This window comes from Oreochromis niloticus, linkage group LG18, assembly GCF_001858045.2.
Source record: "Oreochromis niloticus isolate F11D_XX linkage group LG18, O_niloticus_UMD_NMBU, whole genome shotgun sequence".
Classification (NCBI taxonomy): Eukaryota; Metazoa; Chordata; class Actinopteri; order Cichliformes; family Cichlidae; genus Oreochromis; species Oreochromis niloticus.
The window spans coordinates 8451521-8470862 of NC_031982.2; the positions used below are offsets into that span (position 1 = coordinate 8451521).

The 19342-nt window shown below is 39.1% G+C and overlaps 1 protein-coding gene across 5 annotated transcripts in view; it reads right to left on the reverse strand.

Moving 5' to 3' along the window:
* LOC100702032 (pinopsin) overlaps positions 1-19342 on the reverse strand; it is a 116184-nt gene that overhangs the window by 86824 nt on the left and 10018 nt on the right. For all 5 annotated transcript variants that reach the window (XR_003215041.1, XM_025900620.1, XM_003453279.5 and 2 more), the window contains exon 2: positions 17896-18224. Coding sequence is in view for 4 of the 5 variants with exons in the window: in XM_025900620.1 (XP_025756405.1) it covers positions 17896-18224 (329 nt within the window). In the remaining variant the exon portion in view is untranslated. The remainder of the gene's footprint in view (positions 1-17895; positions 18225-19342) is intronic.

The window sequence follows — 19342 nt, forward strand, 5'->3', positions numbered from 1 at the left end:
TGCAATTTTGCTTTGTATTAGAGACAAAATCCAAAAATGAAGCAGATTTTTTTGACCTGTAGTCCATAAAATGAATATTATCATCACAATTTATATAGTTCAATTGCACAGCGTCTTTAATTAAGGATTAGAATTAGCATCATAGGATGAAACCAGATGATCTGGGGTTCAAGAAAATTGTAAGTAATTTGACTAAAAACCTGAATTTCTTTTACATAGTTTGTGATTATCACCATCACAGTAGTTCTAAAGTTAAGTTTTTCACAGCAAATGAAGACTGTACAGTTTTTCTATTATGTGTTACACAGAAAATTGGCAGATTTGGTTTGTTTCACGAGATATATAAAAAGAAAATCTTGTTTCCTACAACCCTGTTGTTGTTCCAACTAGAAATCTTAATTGTGGTCCAGGGAGTAGTTTGATTATCTGAATGAGTATTTAAGGCATTAATAAAAAACTACAATAGTTTCCCGTCAAACCTGAAGCAGTCTGCTATGCTAAAGGGTTTGACTACATACTTAATCACTGCAGTTTGGAACTAGGCCAAGTATGATGCTGTAAAAACTTACGATTTCTTCTTTCTTTTTTTTTCCAGGTCATTTGCCACAAGCCCCTTACAAAATGCTCTGACCTAAGTTTTTAAAAAGACAGGAAAAAGCCTTTAAACGAATAGTGTTCCCCATGGAAAGCAATTTTCTGTGTTACTCCCTCAGACATGCTCACTAACTTGTACACAAATACAGTCATAGTCAAAGAGAAAGGTTGTGTTATGTCCTTGTGTTTCATCAGTTACCAGCAGGGAGCTAACAGCTCATCTCTCAGTGTGTCCTGAAACTGCCTAAAACTAGCACGTGCACACACGTGCACACACACACCAACACCTTGCCAGAAAGATTTCTCTCTGTATGATTTTAAACACATTTAGTATAAAAATTATAGATTGCCCCAGTAAGCCTCCAGTTTAATACATCAGGGGGACATTAAACTGAAAGCAGAAAATTAATGAGCTACATGAATATTCAATTTGTTATAGTGGAGGGAAAAGCAATTAGACAGTGCAACACTACAGAGCTTAGGGCTAGAAAGGTTTTCTGTGTTTTTAGGCTCCGTTGGCATGTTTGATGCCCTCTTTATTGCAAACCTGACCCCACATGTTGCAGCAATCCTTCTTCTGTCACATGTGTCATGGGTCAGAGGCAGCCATGTGGTCAAACTTGCAATGAGCGCAAAAAATGTGGACAGCCTTTCATAAGTTGAGTCATTTATATTGTAAAAGTAGTAATGAGCTGACGAAGGGCTCAGAATAAATGCATCAGGTGCAACTCTGTCACACTCACTTACAGACTGTATGCTCTCACCACAGCATCCATGGGGTCCATAACATGCAGGTGTGCATCCCAAAGACAAACATCAATGCACACATAACAACCTGTCCAACTGTACCTGTCAATAGAAAGTTGGTGAGAGAAGGAACAAATTTTTAAAAAGATGTAGCCAAATGCTAAAGCACAGTACCAGCTGGGTAGCAGGTCGGGAAAAATCACTAAAGAAATGCACTTATTCTCTTTTGCATGGTTGCAGCTTATGATCAGTTTAAGTGTGCATGAAGTTTTCAGTTACTCGATGGTTGAATATAAAGATAATAATTTGGAAGTTTCATCTCACTCTGCATGTCAAAGCTTCTACATTTCTCTTTAAAAGATTAAGACTAACTGTTGATCAGTTGTCTTTAATCAGTGTGTGCTGACATTGTTGTATTCCTGAAAGCTCAGGTTCCTAACTAGATTTGTCTAACAGTCCAAACCTTTACATATACAGTCTGGTTCACTTTTTCTTTCTTTGAAATTCTCCACCTCCCTTCACTCATATTTTGAGTGAAATTTGTTTTCCGAAAAGAGACAAAATACACAGTATAGTTAGTCTTTGTATTATATGAGGTAATTTGAGTTTGGTGCATTATTTCTTTGTTGTAACAATGCTTCTTGGTATTACATTTTATGTTTTTGGAAAGCCTGTTTATTTCCACTTAAATGGTTCACATTTGTAAGGGAAATGCATTTGTGGGTTGAGTAGGAGAGTTGAGTATGTGGGTCTCGTCAGATCTTCTCTGCCTATGCCATACAGCTTGTTCTGCTACTGACTCTTGTTTTGAGCTGCTGGTACTCGGGCATGTGAGCATGGACCCTGCTACAGCGGTTAGTTGGCGTCTGCTCCAAGCATGCTATGTTTAACTGATCTGGACACGGCCTGAGCCATAAGGCAACTTCTAACGTGGTAACAGTAAAACCAAGTTACAGCGTTATTTGTAGAGAGCCTCCACAGTGACTGCTCACAAAATAATTTTCCTTACAAATGTGGCACCATTTACAATATCATTTTCTATTTAGTTATATCAGATCATCCAGTAAAATCATTAAAGTGAATTCTTTTAACCATGTATTGAAAAACTGATATGGTGACAGTCCTAAGAAGTGCTTCTTTAAGCAGATTGTGTTTCAAGATTTTAAGTTTAATATGAGGCAAAAAGAAGACAAACTGCAGGGAGCCAATCAGAAAACACATAAAAGCCAGTAATGATGCAGGTAAACATACTATAATCCCACAATAAGCCTAAAAGGATTGTTGTTAGAGCTTCCTTTCAACAAAGCATGGTTTCTTTCCACTGTTAAGCTCTGAAGTATGAACCTTTAAAAGTAACTAGCTTCACTAAAACTTAATTCTTCTATTGCCAGTGAAGAGCGTTAGGGCATTAAAAAAAAAGAAAAAGAAACACATTACAAATGGAGACTGAAGTGTTGTATAGAAGAAGAGGACATCTACAAAAAGCTGGAAAAGCAGAAGGAGAATTATGGAGCATCCAATTACAGACCTTGATTTTCCCCCAAAAAAGAATAATTGCCAAGTTAGGAATATCAATCTATGACAGAATTCAGCATTCCCTCATGCATACCAACCTTATGAAGGAAGGCCAGGGAATAAGAGAGTACACAGATGTAGGTCAGGAAGGACCCAATCAAAGCAATAATACGTCTGGCCGCTGTTCCATTTTCAGTGCAGAATTCTCAAGAGGTCTGTTAGATTTATATCCTTAGGAAAGAGACAGCAGAGCCAGGCAAGCACACACTGTGACAATAGCAGGCAGGCAGCCATCGTCAATAAACATGCAGCTCGAAAAATATTTCAAAAAAGCACCGCTATAATTCCCAAGAGCCCGTTTGAGTTCGGCTGCATTGTTGAATTAATAAGCGTGAGTGTGGGTGTGTGTTTTAGCCAAAAATGAAATGATGATACATCCTACAGACAGATGGCTGCAGAGGCTGGAAATACCAGAGGCTGCTTCACATTCAAATAGTTCAATTAGGACACAGCTTCCTAGGTCAAGACAGGCAGAGAGCCTGGAACGTGTGTAAAAAGTGAAATGCCATACAGGCACAGTGATTAACAGCCTTATTAGACCACCTGTCACAAAATCAAGGAAACACTAATATGTTAGAAGTCTGTCAAAACTTACTACTGAATTGGAGCCGCTCAAAGTCAGAAATGAATCAAGTCAGAAATTAAACAAGCAAATTTCTGACTTAATTAATTTGAACCTTTTATTATTTTTAATTTTTCTGTTTCAAAATATTAGTAAATAACTGTAATCTGGCATTTCTACCCACAAAAATAAAAATATGTAAAACTGTAAATTTGAAAATTCATAAATATAATAACAATATAATAACAATAATATTTTTGCAACCAAGCTATAATTTTATTTAGATAGCTTGTTAATACTGACTGATTAACAATTTAAAAAAACAAACAGACATGTTTTGGTAGTTACTAATGTTGTTAATTTGGGGCGGCTGTTGTGTAAACCTCATAGTTTTTTAGATTGTACATCACTCACTTTTTTTGTTCTCCAAAAATACACAAAAAGAGATGTTATTGTTTTTTGTTTGTTGATTTTTTCCGCTTTTTGCTTCTCTGCTTTTTTTATTTTGTTTTTTAATAGTCACTCATTGAGGAATTGCAGAGTTGTCTGCATGTCACTGTCAGTCTGCCAAAGACATATCAGGGCGTGACTTTCTGTTCTGACAAAACAAAAAGCTGACTGTGATTTCAGAAAGACCGACAGTGTGGTTCACTTTGGTTTGCCTTGGAAGCTACACAATATATACTAAGTATTAAGTTTTGATCTAATCAAATTAAATCATTTTCAGGAATAAAAGGGCAACAACCCATGCCTCCACATGTTGCCAATAAACATTAATTATATTTCCCACAGAACCATCCAATTACATTTACCAGTAAAGACTGGGAGTCTAGGAAGTAAAGCACTGTAGTTAATTCGATGACGGAAGAGCTTTGAGATTTACAGTGTTTCAGTTTTACTTTGTTGCCTGCGTTCTGGTTTCCTCTTTGGGATGCCAACTTGAAAGCTTTCAGCACAAGGAGAATCGAGGCTGATATTTACAGATTTTCCTGTCCCAGTTTGGTTTGGAGACAAACGTAATGGGAATTAACAGGATGCAAGTTTACACTATTTGGTATTTTAGTGACAGTCATCCAAACCTTGTCTCCTAACAGAGGGCCATGGCGCAAGTGTCAATAATTAATGCAGTAATAATGAATAATTGAATAATTTTCTCCCCATGTGGTGCAAACTGTTTGAGTTATTGGGTCAGTAATACACACAGGAAATCCTTTCAGTTCAAATAATGTGGACATTGGAGATTTGTGGGTCAATGAAGTAACTTTTTCCATGTTGAAACTTTCACCGTGTAGCCGATTTGTCTGCTGATTGCCACTGATGGATCACAGGTGGATGATGCCGGTGTGGAAACGAGCCCACATAGGCGGATACCAGAGAACCAGAGCCAGCATGGAAAAACGCACAAAAACAGCAGACGCTCACTCAGATCATGGCACAGTTTACACTAACAGAATGTACATAATATTAGAATCCAAGTTAAATCTACGTCTCACATTAGTTTCTTAAACAAAGGATGAATTACAGTTTAAAACAATTATATTGCTAAATTAAATAAAAGCCTTAAGGACACTGGGAACGGCATTATGATTACAGTATTCTTAAATATTGCCACTTATTAATATTCTTTCATTATGTAGATTTCACAGAGCGTCATTAAAAAGTAATGAGGGAGGTTGACATGGGATATGAAATAAAGACTTATGGTTTATTACTGATGCAGTTTAAGTTGTAACCTTGCCCACAGCTCTGATACTAACTCCGCCCACTGCACCACATTTTGAAATTGAATTGTCTGAGTGGCTAACAGAGGCAGAGTATAGGCTGGGACAGCGACACAGAATGGCAATGCACCTTTGTTGCCAAGGGTTCATTGGGGTGGAAGGACTAAGACCCTCAATAATCCCCCGACGGTTTAGGACCACTGTCCTGTTCCTGTTTCAACTGTTGGCTCCACCTCCAGTAATGAGTGAAGCCTGAGCTGCTGCAAGTGCACGTGAGGGTGGGAGCAGACTCTAAGCTGTAGTGTAACATTGGTTATAAGGCTGATGTGTTGTTTCTACAGTCGTTAAAACCACAAGCCTGAACCCTTACGATTTTCAGCACTGGGTTGTCAAGTTTCTATGTCTTAAATGTTATGTGTGTTTAACCAACTCTGTTATAAAACTTTATACTTGATCTGTATTTACTCAGATAAATGAACAAACGAGCAAATGAACAGCTTCAGATGTTCTCCAGAGGAAAGGCAGATGAGGTTTGAGGAAGAGTAATGAGACAGATTTTCATTGATAAGGAGGTGCTTTAAAATGTACTTTGTGACCACTATTAATGTGTTTAATAATGGTCAAGAACTGACACCAATTAGCCGACACATGTAAATCAAATAACGGGTAGGTAAATGCTATTGATCATCTGATAATAACACAATATATTACAGGAAAGCTTGTGTCACACCCGAGAGTCATCACATTGCACTCACGGTTACTGCACCAACCACCTAAACGTTCTTTCAGACCAAGTGTAATATTATTGGTGATGATTTTCCATGACGGGCTCCTCCAGCAGTAAAATAAACTCCACCAAACTGCAAAAAGCACCCAGGAAAGGCCCAAGGAAGATAGCACTGACTTGGCTTCCCAATTCCCCAGATCCTATTTGCAGATGTACCACAAGCCGAATCCATAAAGGTCCTAATTCACAGCACCATCACTCACTGAACCGTTGTGCTCAGCTATACCGAGGCTAAAACTGTGGAAGGGTGTAAGGAGAGGAAGTCTTTACACAGCCTTTAAAAAAAACCACTAATTCATTTTAAAGAAAGTGACCACTGTCATCATCATGTGCTGCAAAGACATAGCATCCAGCTGCAGTACATGGGGAAAAAAATTGAGTGGAGACTTTCTGAAATCAATCTCAAAATGTTATCACCTTGGTAACCCACAAAGTTAAGGATAAGCTTGCAGGACAACATACATGGGTGACACTATAGCACTATAGGGTTGAGCGGGTAACCAACCTCCTGTAAGAGTGTTTCCCAGAAGACATTTAGTGTATTTGATTTGTTAAGAAAAGAAAAATCAAACCAAACCTTAAATTCTGAGACACTGAAAAGTTTATTACATTTACCTGGATCATCGCTAGACTTTCAGAGTTTGAGAGTCAATATCTCAGATCTGAAATATTATACAGCATCTTGGTCTGGTAACAATTCCCCCCCCTCACTTCCCATCCCTGCTCTCTCCCAAACCTACATCAAATAAAAACACATGAAATATGCATACTTAGTACAATATGTGGCATTTATACATACTGAAGGAAACAAAAAGGAAAAAAATAAAAAATAAGTAAATAAAAAAAAAAAATAGAAATAGCTAGCACAGACTAAACAATTTTCCCCTCATCCACACTCCTGCAGAGTTGTCCAAGGTTTACTTCTTTTATAAAGTTTTTAAATGGCTTCCAAATATCATCAAAATATGTTAACTTGTCTTTGAGAAAATACGTTATCCTTTCCATTGCCATACACTGTGCCAAAGAATTTATCCAAGCACCAATAGCAGGAGGATCTGATCTTTTCCAGTTTAATGCAATTATACGTTTTGCCTGTAATGTACAATAATCCATAAACTTAATTTGATGGGCTCTTAGTTTAAGATTTTTAGGATACATATGTAGTATCAACATTTCTGCATCTAAAGCAATCTTTGTATTTAAAATTTGGTTTATTTTGTTCATTACCTCCTGCCAAAATGCACGGACACTCCCATATACAGTGGAAAAATGTCCCACGGGCTTCTCCACATTAAAAACATGTATCTGGAATTCTGTTATTATATTTGTTCAATTTCACCGGTGTTACAGATGTTTGCATGATCCAATTGTATTGTAATAGCTTTAGGTTACTATCGATTGTTTTTGTGATTTTAAGCAAATTGACTTCCATGTCTCCTCAGAAATATTAATATTTAGGTCATTTCTTCAAGATTCTAACTTAGAAACTGATGTTTCTGGAGAGGCAGAGACAATCCAGTTATAGAATGTTGAAATTAAACCTTTGTTACCACATTTTTTCACCATTAACTCCTCTAAATTAGTTAAGGGGGGAACGTTGAGAGACTGATTTTGCATGGAAGAAATGAAGCTTCTAATCTGTAAATACTTAAAGAAGTGTTTTGGGGGGATTTGAAAGCATCATTCCATCACAAAAACGATCACTCACTTTCCTAACACCTTTTTCTGCCCAACCCTGGAACCCTACGTCCAAATTTCCTGGTACAAATAAGGCATTTCCCCAAATAGGACTAAATTGAGAGAGATTATAAATTAACAAATTAAAAATAAAAATCTGAAGATCTCACAATTATAGGAATTACTGGAGATAACATTCAGCCATAGTAGGAAAAGTTCTTTCTTCGTGAGTCTCTTTATGCTCTGAGTCCTGTTCATTACACTTTCGTTTAATTAACAGTAGTTTTCACTTTGAAACAGTGCTTAGTGGCTTAATTAAAAGTTGCAATAGAATGGATCCAAATCATCGCCCCATATGCAATGACTCTCTCTACTGTCCCAGGCTCAGGAGTGCTGAAAGTCCTCCACTCGCGTTTTTGGGTGTGTGTTCTGCGTATTTTTAATTGTTGACAGGACAAACTTCACAGCAGCTATTTATTCTTGTATGTTTGCATTCATGTAACTTTTTTGTCAGCAAATTAAATTTTATGCAGTATTTGCATCAGCTGGGAACACAACAAAACAAAATAAAACATCAGGCATATGCACATCATTCAGAACACGGGCTTCCCACCTTCTGTTTTACAAGTTTTGCTTTCAGGCGTTAACATCTGCTCCATTGTTACACAAACAACACTTTTTGGGGTGCTTTATAGAGAGGTGGTGAGGGGTGTGAACTGAATGGAAACAATAATGGCAAGTGAGACAACCAAGGTGAAGAAGATGGATGATGATGGCACAGAATAAGGGAAAGAATATAGGAGCAGGGCACATGGAGACGGAGGAAGAATGTGAAAGAGCTAGCAAGAAAATAGAGACTAAAGTAGGTACTGCAAAAAAATAAAATGAGCCACTCTTATATATGATATGTGTGTGCACAAACATTGGAAATGTAAGTGTCTGAGATGCACAATCAGAGTGTGAATGTGTGGAAAATAAGAATAAGAAAGAAGAGCGCACAAATAAGATAACAGTCCAGACATGCCAGCAGAGCAGACACCGGGTTAGAGTTGGATGCATAGAGAGCAGAGGGGTTGCCGGTAAAGCATGCAATAAAATCAAGGGACCAGCAAGACTATGAGACAAGGCACTTGTAGCACACATATAAACAGCATAAGTTTAATCCATTCGGGCATCCAGAAGTATTGTATGTTTTAATTGCGCATTCTAGTTTCAAGTATTCTGCCAAACAAAGTTCATATCAAGCAGAAGCAAATTTCCTTCTGAGTGTTGCCAAGAATTATTTTCACAGCTGTGTCTCCTCCTTCTGATGTTTGAGTGTATTGTGTTTATACATGTGGTGAATTTTTAGTGTGAAGAACATCAGGAGTCCTAATATGAACCAAAGAAGTAAACACGGATACGAGTTTTGTGCCCAAAGCCCACTTGGACATGAGCGGCATGTTCTTTATGAAACGTGAGCAGAGACGAGGAGCAGGCATTAAACTATCTCTGAAGTTTTGTTATGAATTGTATTTTGTCTGTTCATTCCAACAGATTTCTGTTTTCCTTTGACTTTTTGATGCTGTTACCCTGGGGAGAGTTACCTTCGATGGCACTAAAATGGGGAGGTTGTGTTTGCAAATAACACAACACTCAGCTGTTCACCGTTGATTCTTTCCTGTCAAATACTGTAGAATTAGATTCTCAAGTTAAGCTTTTCACAACATACAGCAACATGCATATAAGATCCTATATTTTCCTGCTTTACACAGAAAAATAGTCATTAGTGGTGTTGATGGGCATGATTTAATGCCTTATCATTTCAACTGTACCTGTAAGTGCATAACCCACAGAGACTGACATAATCACCCACTTTCTCTCATAAGTAAGGTCAGAGTCGCATACCCGGGCCTTATGTTTGCAGACCAAGCACAGAACTCCAACATGATCTCAACAGTAGCTGGCTTTGTGACTCTCAACTCAAACATTGCTGTGTTAAATAACTAATAAATCTCCAGGGAATGTGACAGACTGGCGTTCACCACTTACAAAATGGTCCCAATAATGTCAATCTGTGTCGTCTGTGTCTGTGAGGAACTAAGTACACCCTTACTACTGCTTCCACAGGATTTATTAGGGTAATTAAGTGCTGTTAATCAAACGCACTTAATTAACTGATAATCAGCAAATGTGGCTGCATAGAATAGCAAAGGTTTTAGCAGTTTGCTGGTCTGGAGCATTCAGGTGTTTTAATACGATGCCACAATCTTCCCAGGAGTGGAAGTCTAAGCAAATTCACCCAAGGTGAGAAAATGCAATACTCAGACAAACTACAAAAAAAAGCACAAACACCTAATACCAAGTGTCAGGCATGGTGGTCCAGGGGTAATGATTTGGGCTTGTTTTGCAGCCACAGAGCACCTTGCAGTCATTGAGTTGACAAAGGATTCCTCTGTATACCAAAGTACACCCGAGTCAAATGTGAAGGCGTCTGCCTGGCAGATAAAGATTGGTCCAAACTGGGTCATGCAACAGGACAATGATCCCACAGCAGCAAATTTACAAAAGAATAACTGAAAAAGAAAAAAATCAAGGTGCTGTAATGGGACCTTAAGAGAGCTGTTATTAAATGTCAATAGACTGAAGCAATGTTGTTAAGAGAGTCATATGGAAAGCAAGTTATTGCTGATAAATATGGTTCAAAAAGTTGTTTAACCACAGGGTGTACATAGTTTTTCACAGGACTTTCACAGTCTTATTTTTTCCCCCCAAAACTGTGTTATGTGAGAGAGTGAGCAAAAAAGAGAGAAGAGTTGAGATCCTCCTTTAGGTTTGGTAGAAAGGAAAGTCAGAGAGGTGAGTGATGGAGTAAAAATATTAGGAGCAAAAGAGATAAAGTGAAGCCCAATCAGGCCCAGAAGGTTAAGCCCAGCAGAGCACAGGCCAGCAGGAGAGTGGGGACAAATCATGGCCTCGTAAGATAACTGTGCCTAGTGTGAGTACAAGACAATATAGCCTGTCTGAAACCCTCTGCTTCTTTTTTGCCATTTTCTTCACAACAATAGGGTGCAGCTAGTTTTGTCCGATCAATATATCCAAATATATTTAATGTACAGTAATTTAAAAAAAAAAAATCCTCACATTTGATAAGTTGCGAGCCAAAATATAAGTTCTATATAAAAACATTTCACTCTGTTGATCAACTTTGTTATTTACAATATGAAAAATGCTGTTTGCATTGTAGCTCTTTATGCATTAATTCAATTCAATTCAATTCAATTCAATTTTATTTATATAGCGCCAAATCACAACAAAAGTCGCCTCAAGGCGCTTTATATTGTACAGTAGATAGCACAATAATAAATACAGAGAAAAACCCAACAATCATATGACCCCCTATGAGCAAGCACTTTGGCGACAGTGGGAAGGAAAAACTCCCTTTTAACAGGAAGAAACCTCCGGCAGAACCAGGCTCAGGGAGGGGCGGCCATCTGCTGCGACCGGTTGGGGTGAAAGAAGGAAAACAGGATGAAAGACATGCTGTGGAAGAGAGACAGAGATTAATAACAGATATGATTCGATGCAGAGAGGTCTATTAGCACATAGTGAGTGAGAAAGGTGACTGGAAGGGAAAAACTCAATGCATCATGGGAATCCCCGGCAGCCTACGTCTATTGCAGCATAACTAAGGGAGGATTCAGGGTCACCTGGTCCAGCCCTAACTATATGCTTTAGCAAAAAGGAAAGTTTTAAGCCTAATCTTGAAAGTAGAGATAGTGTCTGTCTCCCGAATCCAAACTGGAAGTTGGTTCCACAGAAGAGGGGCCTGAAAACTGAAGGCTCTGCCTCCCATTCTACTTTTAAATACTCTAGGAACAACAAGTAGGCCTGCAGTGCAAGAGCGAAGTGCTCTAATAGGGTGATATGGTACTACAAGGTCATTAAGATAAGATGGGGCCTGATTATTTAAGACCTTGTATGTGAGGAGCAGGATTTTGAATTCAATTCTGGATTTAACAGGAAGCCAATGAAGGGAAGCCAAAACAGGAGAAATATGCTCTCTCTTTCTAGTCCCTGTCAGTACTCTTGCTGCAGCATTTTGGATTAGCTGAAGGCTTCTCAGCGAGTTTTTAGGACTTCCTGATAATAGTGAATTACAGTAGTCCAGCCTGGAAGTAATAAATGCATGAACTAGTTTTTCAGCATCACTCTGAGACAGGATATTTCTAATTTTAGAGATGTTGCGCAAATGGAAGAAAGCAGTCTTACATATTTGTTTAATATGTGCATTGAAGGACATGTCCTGGTCAAAAATGACTCCAAGGTTTCTCACAGTGTTACTGGAGGCCAAGGTAATGCCATCCAGAGTAAGAATCTGCTTAGATACCATATTTCTAAGATTTTCAGGGCCGAGTACAATAACCTCAGTTTTATCTGAATTAAGAAGCAGAAAGTTAGCGGCCATCCAGGTCTTTATGTCTTTAAGACATTCCTGCAGTTTAACTAATTGGTGTGTGTTACCTGGCTTCATGGATAGATAGAGCTGCGTGTCATCTGCATAGCAGTGAATTATTATACTGGTGCAACATACACATGATCCCTCAATACCAGTGCTGTGTGTGATGTGGAGTGTCATTTCTTAATTGAAGCTTCACCAGCTAATTTGCATAGACGTTCCCCTGTAGCGCACTGTTTTTGTGAAATAGTAGGTCACAAAATTACCAATTGGGTTAAGGTACGGGAAAAACTCTCCCCGTGGCCATTGAATCAACACACGATCAGCACAACGTCACTACGTGATGTAGGCCAGTACAAAATTAGGACCCCAGTAGTCAAAGTCTGAGAGCCGCCCCACCATAATCACCACCAGCCCTGCTTGTTATTCCGTCATCTCTGCCTCCTGCACTTCCTCTTGAAATCTTCATTTCCTTGCCTATCTTTTTCTGCCATGTAGCCCAGAAAAAGCTTGAGAAATATTGTTCCACGGGGACACTTAATGAATTCAGACCAAAGACCGCTTAGTGTGTGTGTGTGTGTGTGTGTGTGTGTGTGTGTGTGTGTGTGTGTGTGTGTTCTATTAAAAACCCAACTATTTGTCATAGATAAAGTTCATTCACGTGTCTCTGTTGAAACTGCTGTTCTTGCTTTCTGGCGTTGTTCATCTGTTGTGGAAGGCAAAAAGTCAGAAAGTCTTTGGATTGGGAAATATAATGACTGATGTGAGCCAAGGGTGGACCGTTTGGTAACACAATAAAAAAGGGAAGCATTGCTTGGTTACAACTCTGTGATATGCAGCCCTTTGCTTAAGAGGATACAAGGGCAAGTGATTACAAGATTATAATCCGTTAATCCAATATAATCAGTTATGCCATGATCCTTGTAACCATGTACAATGAACTTTCAGTCTTGGTGCCTTTGAAACATTGTGGTCAGGGAGCAGGTCTGTGACCACTCGTAGTCAGCTGCTGTGTTCAAAATTACCTCAGTGTGTCTCGATGGAGATGAAACAGCAGTGAAACAGATGCTGTTTTACTGCTATCAGGTTGTGACTGAATGTGCTCAATTAGCCAATTACGTGCAATCTCTTTGCGATAATACAAAATTAACTGTGATAAATCAGCCATTTGTTGCAAATATGTTACTGTTTAAATACACAGAAATTCATGTTAAGTAGAAATTCATATAAACTACTTAGAATCATACTCCAGGCAGAATCTCATAGATCTGAAGCTAAAATTTAAAAATCAATGTTCAATCACTCAAGTACCCGAGAAAGGACAGCCAGCATCTGTTTCCTGCAGTGATAAAGACCGCCGTTTCACATTATAAGAAGAGAGCAGGAGAAATAAAAAAAGATGGCAACACTGACAGCTATGCTCAAACAAGTAGAGACAGGCTGTACCCATTTGGCTGCCTGCCTGTTTTCTTTCTTTTTTTCTTAAAATCTGGAGAGGATTTGATGGAAACCTTGAAGTTTAGTTTCCTTTTTACTGGGGGCCTGTTGTGTTCATTTCCAGCTACATATTTTTTCTTGGACTCCTATAGAGAAGCTTTGCCTGGTTCACAATTCAAACAATCCTTATTTATTTTATAATGAATCTTATGCGTAAATTTGATTAGGACATCTTGTATTAGTCTTCACTGATCCAACCCCTGCATTCCTGGTTGCTCGGGCTGCTGCAGGCTCTTTACATCACTTCCATGTTTCCACGCTGTCAAGCTAAATTCTGTTATCATCACTCTGGTCCAATCGCTCCTTTCTTCTGAGTGACGGCCCCTCAGTGTGGATGCTATGAACATAAATTCTAAACCTTGTAAAAAACAGAAATTCTCATTCTTAATGGGAAATCTCAGATCCGTCTTTACATATTTGAGCCCGTTTACAGTTTAGTTTATAAAAGTGAACACCATTAAAACCTGCAGCCTCAAAGACCGATCTGTGTGATTTATATTGCAATACATAAAATTAGTCTTTCAATCATAAGCTGGAAAAATCTCCCTGTCTACAGGCGGTGATTTACACCAACCTGGACTAAACCCAAAGCTGAATCAATGTTTTCCACGTGGACTGCTCCAGCTCCACATTATCAGATTGAGGAGGTTCAGGTCTTTTAGCTTTTGCAGAACAAGTGGCTTAGCTGCTTTTATCTGTCACAGTTGTCCCAAGTGACCGTGACGGGAGAAGCTTTGTTTTACATTGCACCATCAGTGGGAGAAGAACTCAGAGCAGCCATTAAAACAAGCAAAGATAAAGAAAGCACATGTGATCCTACACAAAGGCGAGGGTGACGAAAAGAAACAAAGAAGCTCCAGCTGGCATATGGATATATGAGCAAGAAAGAAAAGTAGGAGAAATGGGATAAAGACAGACTGAGAAAGAGACCTTTATATTGTTACTTTCTCTTCTTCATTTATACAAAGAACTGTGTGCACTTGAGAAAAGGCAGCAGACAGATAAGGTTTGCAAAAGACAAAGAACAAAAGGAAAAGAAGCACGCTTTTTAACTCTGCAAAGTCATAAAAATAGAGGAAGAAAACTACCACGTTGTTGCCATTAGATTCATTGTTATGCATCTTAGGTGACCACTGTGTCTCTGTCTCACACTGGAATTTATCAGGATACACACACACACACACAATTGCTCAGGGACCTGTTCTTGCTGTTCTGTCTTGCTCTCTCTGTTTCTGTGTGTGTGTGTGTGTGTGTGTGTGTGTGTGTGTGTGTGTGTGTGTGTGTGTGTACAGACACACTTGTTTGGCTTCCCTGGAGTGAGAGGAGGACGCGCTGCCTTCCACACTGTCTCTGCTCATATTGTTTGATTCAGTCAGCGTGGGACAGAATGTGAAAAAGCAAACGTCGGTTGGCTCACGCCACAGTTCTCAGCCGAGGGGGGAAAAAGGAGCAAATCCCAGAAAGTTTGGATCATCTGTTGTCCTTCTCACCCCCACAGCAGGGAACTGCTGTTAAATATTCATTACTGTGATCAAGAACAAATTTTTATACAGTATTTTATATTTACTTGTTGTGTTGAAAGTTGCCCAACAGAGCAGGGCTTGTAGGCTAATTCAGTACGTTGCCATCCCAGGGTGCTGCGGGCTTCTTCAAATTATGCGTGGGATGGACTTTGGAATGTGAGCCTTGATGCGCCAATGATAACAAAATGATTCAAAGAGGAGCAAAGTCCACGTTAAGAGGTTGGTGTCACAAGAAGGTGGTGCCAGAGATCACATTTTACATATATGATTATTATGTTTTGATCTTTGTTTTGTTCAGTTTTCACTCTGATTTGATTCATTTTGTAAAATTTCCTTTTATTTAGTGATTTAACCACCTTGCATTGATCAGTGGATATTGAAAACATATGTGATGGAAATAGCCACTGTGATGTCACCAACTGATGAACAAACTCCTTTTGTGAAGCATTTTCAAATTTCACTCTTGGTGTTATAACCGAATGTGATAAGAAAGAATAAGGAAACAGAAACTTTACAATGAACTTAGTGCAATGGAGCTAAGGGCAAGAGTTGCCCCCTGGTGGCCATTCTTGGCTTCATCGTCATTATCTTCATCCATCCATTCTCTTCTCTCTTCCCCTCTCTTCTCTTCAGCTTATCCTGTCAGGGTCAGGGATGGGGGTGGGGGGGGGTGTCAGTTGGCTGGAGTCTATCCCAGCTACCATAGGGCAAGAGGCAGGGTACACCCTGGACAGGTCACCAGTCTGTTGAAGGGCTAACACATAGAGACAGGCAACCATTCGCACTCACATTCATACGTATTATCATTCTTTTTATTATTATTATTATTAATAGTAGTAGTAGTAGTAGTGGTGGTGGTGGTGGTGGTGGTGGTGTTCCTTTCAAAAAAACACCCTATGGCCGGTTTTTGTCAGACCTGCGGTTCTTGACTTATGTATTAAAAGACAGATATTTATGTTAATTTATCCTATTCTTTTGATTATCATTATATGACTGTACATTCGTAAACACCAGAGAAAATAATTAATAATTATATATAAATACATCTATTTATTAATCATTTGTTTGGTTTAATGCAGAATGAATGATAGGAATAGACATGAGTATATACACTATAACTATTAGAGCAAGATGATGATGATGATGATGATTATTATTATTATTATATTACCATTTCTAATGGCTACCAAGTAACCCAATGCAGAGCATTTAAGCCAAGGCCATCTTTTATATACAGTCTATTCACTTAACAAGTGTGTGTCAGTGTGACACCAGCAGGTCCACTACAAGCATCTTTTTGCGATGTGTCACTGTGTAAATGTGGTGACCAAAGACATGTCCAGTGTAATTCACAGCAAAGTGATATTGACTATCCATAGAACGGAGGGCAGTGTGAAGAAGTGGCCTGTTGCATGGAAGGACATGTTTCTTCCTGAGAAACACTTAGTCCACAATCACCACTTGTGATTTCATTAAGAAACTGTCAGTGTCAGGGAGACTAATCAATACAAGTATGAGTGTATGTAGTCGTAGAAAGAGCAGGATTACCTGTCACGTGTCAGACAACACTTCAATTTGTCTCCATAGAATAACGGAGACTGAGGCCCAGAAATTTTCTTCAGCACGGACAAAACGAAGCAAAAACAAACAGGAACAAGCAGCCATCATTCACACACATTGTTCACCTAAAGTCATTTTATAGTAATAACTAATCTGTTATGCTCGGGCTACCGCAGCATTGTACACTTTACTTTCGGTTGTTAAGCACTTATGTAAATTCACGTTATGTAAATTTGGCTCTTTATTGCTACCAGCAACTGACAACATTACTCAGGATGCTAATTCAAACTAGCTGGAAAGACAAGCAAAATAATGTGATACATAATCCCTGTGTAGAGACCATTACTTTAAAAGTCTTCGTGCTTTTAGGCTGATTCAGATAACGGTGGAAACTAAAAGATGTGTGTGTGTGAGTGTGTATGTTTGGTGTGTGTGCAGCTGTTCTGTGGCCCAAAGACAGACACACACTTACCGATGGTCAGTTTGATGTTCCTAACCATAATTAGCTCTGCTATAGGAAAGAGTATATAAACCAGCTGTAGGTTTTGGTTCACTGGTTCACATCACTGGAGGAAAGTTATTCAAACTGAAAACTATTGCTTTAACTGACAGAAAACAGAAATGGTTGAATCACTGTTCTGTATGGTTTTCAAAGATTTTTTCTTTCTTTTTCATTCACTGTTAAAGTAGTTCTGATGTGCATATATGCAGCTCTGGAAATGATTCTGAATCAGTGACCTGTGACTCACTTTAAAGCAGCATGTTGCTGTTCTAAGTAAAGCTGGGAAGACTCTGAATCTCTATTTTTGCTTTGTGCTTTTTCACATTGCCTGTTTGATTTATTATAATATTGAGTGTCTTGAGGTGTAGACAGGATTTCATTTCACTCTCTACAATGAGAGCATCTGCTGAGTCACATATGAGTAATGTTACCACTCTATAAGCTGCAAGCACAACACTGACATATGTTAGAAAAACATTCGCCTAAATGTCCGGCTAATATACACCCACCAGCCACTTTATTAGGGCCAGCTGTTCAACTGCTTGCTTATTTAAGTCAGCCAATCATATCGTGGTATGTTTGTAGGTGCCAGCGAAGCTAGTCTGAGTATTTCAGCTGATCTGAGGGGATTTTCCCACACAAAAAAGACAGGCTCTCCTGTGCAAGTCCTGCAAGGTGACTGAAAGTCTCCTCCATCCCCATATTGACTCACCTGTCTGATGGCAGACAGTAGCTTTCCGTAGCAGAACACAATCACCAGGAAGGGCACGATGAGGCAGAATATAAACAGACAGATGATGTAAGAGATGTTATTCGCTGTCTTGGCTGTCCAGTCGACAGAGCAGGTGGTCCCAGGTCCCTCTGGGCCGTAGTGGCTCCAGCCGAAGAGCGGCGGCAGGGTCCAGATAAGTGAGTACGCCCAGGACATGATGATGCCAAGGGAGATTTTACGGTAGTTGGAGGAGTCCGCCTCAGTGGGAGCCATCATGGTGCTGTAGCGCTCATAGGAGAGGACAGCCAGGGAGATGAGGGACACAATGCCTAGAGCACAGAAATACAAAGGTAGGTATTATATGCACATACAGACACATATGGTATTTCCCCCTTACTATTCAGATCATTAAACTCATTTTAGTTAGTTTGATGTTAATTAGACAAAGATAACCAGAGTAAATATAAAATGCAGTTTTTAAATTAGGATTTCATTTAGTAAGGGAAAAAGTTTCCAATCCTACCTGACCCTGTGTGAAAAGTAATCTAGTTAATGGTTGTGCCACCCATGGCAGCAAGAACTGCAATCAAGAGTTTGTGTAACTGGGAGTGAGTCTTCCACATCGCTATGTAAGAATTTTGATCCACTGTTCTTCAACATTCATAAATGTTTCAGTTCAGCCACACAGGAGACTTTTTTAACAACGTGTTTAAGGTCATCCTTAAGCATCTGAATCTGACTTGAGTTGGGATTTTGACAAGGCCACTTCACAACCTTCATTTTGCTTTTGTTCTTTTTTTTCTGTTTTTCTTTTTTTGAGACATTCAGAGGTGGACTTGCTGGTGTGTTTCGGATCATTACTCCGCTGTATAACCCAACAGGAAATGAACCGATGGCCAAATATTCTCATTCAGGAATATCTTTGCAGTGAGCAGAATTCATGGTCCCATCATTTAGAGCAAGTCATCCAGGTCCTGAAGCAGCCCCAGACCATCACACTAGCATCACCATGTTTGACTTTTCAGATGGTGGTTTTTTTGTGTGTTACTTTTACACCAGATGTAAGAGGACATCTGGTTAAAGGTTCAACTTTTTTCTCATCAGTCCACAGAATATTTTCCAGAACGTTTTGGGGATCATCAAGACAAATGTGTGCAAATGTGAGACGAGCCTTTGTGTCCTTTTTGGTCAACAGTGGTTTTCTCCTTTAAACTCTCCATGGATGCCATTTTTGCCCAGTGTCTTTCTTTTTGTCGAATCATGAACTCTGACGTTAACTGAGAGAAGTGAGCCCTACAGAAGTTTAGATGTTGTTTTGGATTCTTTTGTGGCCTCGTGGATGAGTCGTCGATGCACTCTTGGAGTAATTTTGGTATGCTCGCAATTCCTGGGAAGGTTCTGTTAGAATTGATATTTTTAATATTGTCATTTGTGCTAATATATATAG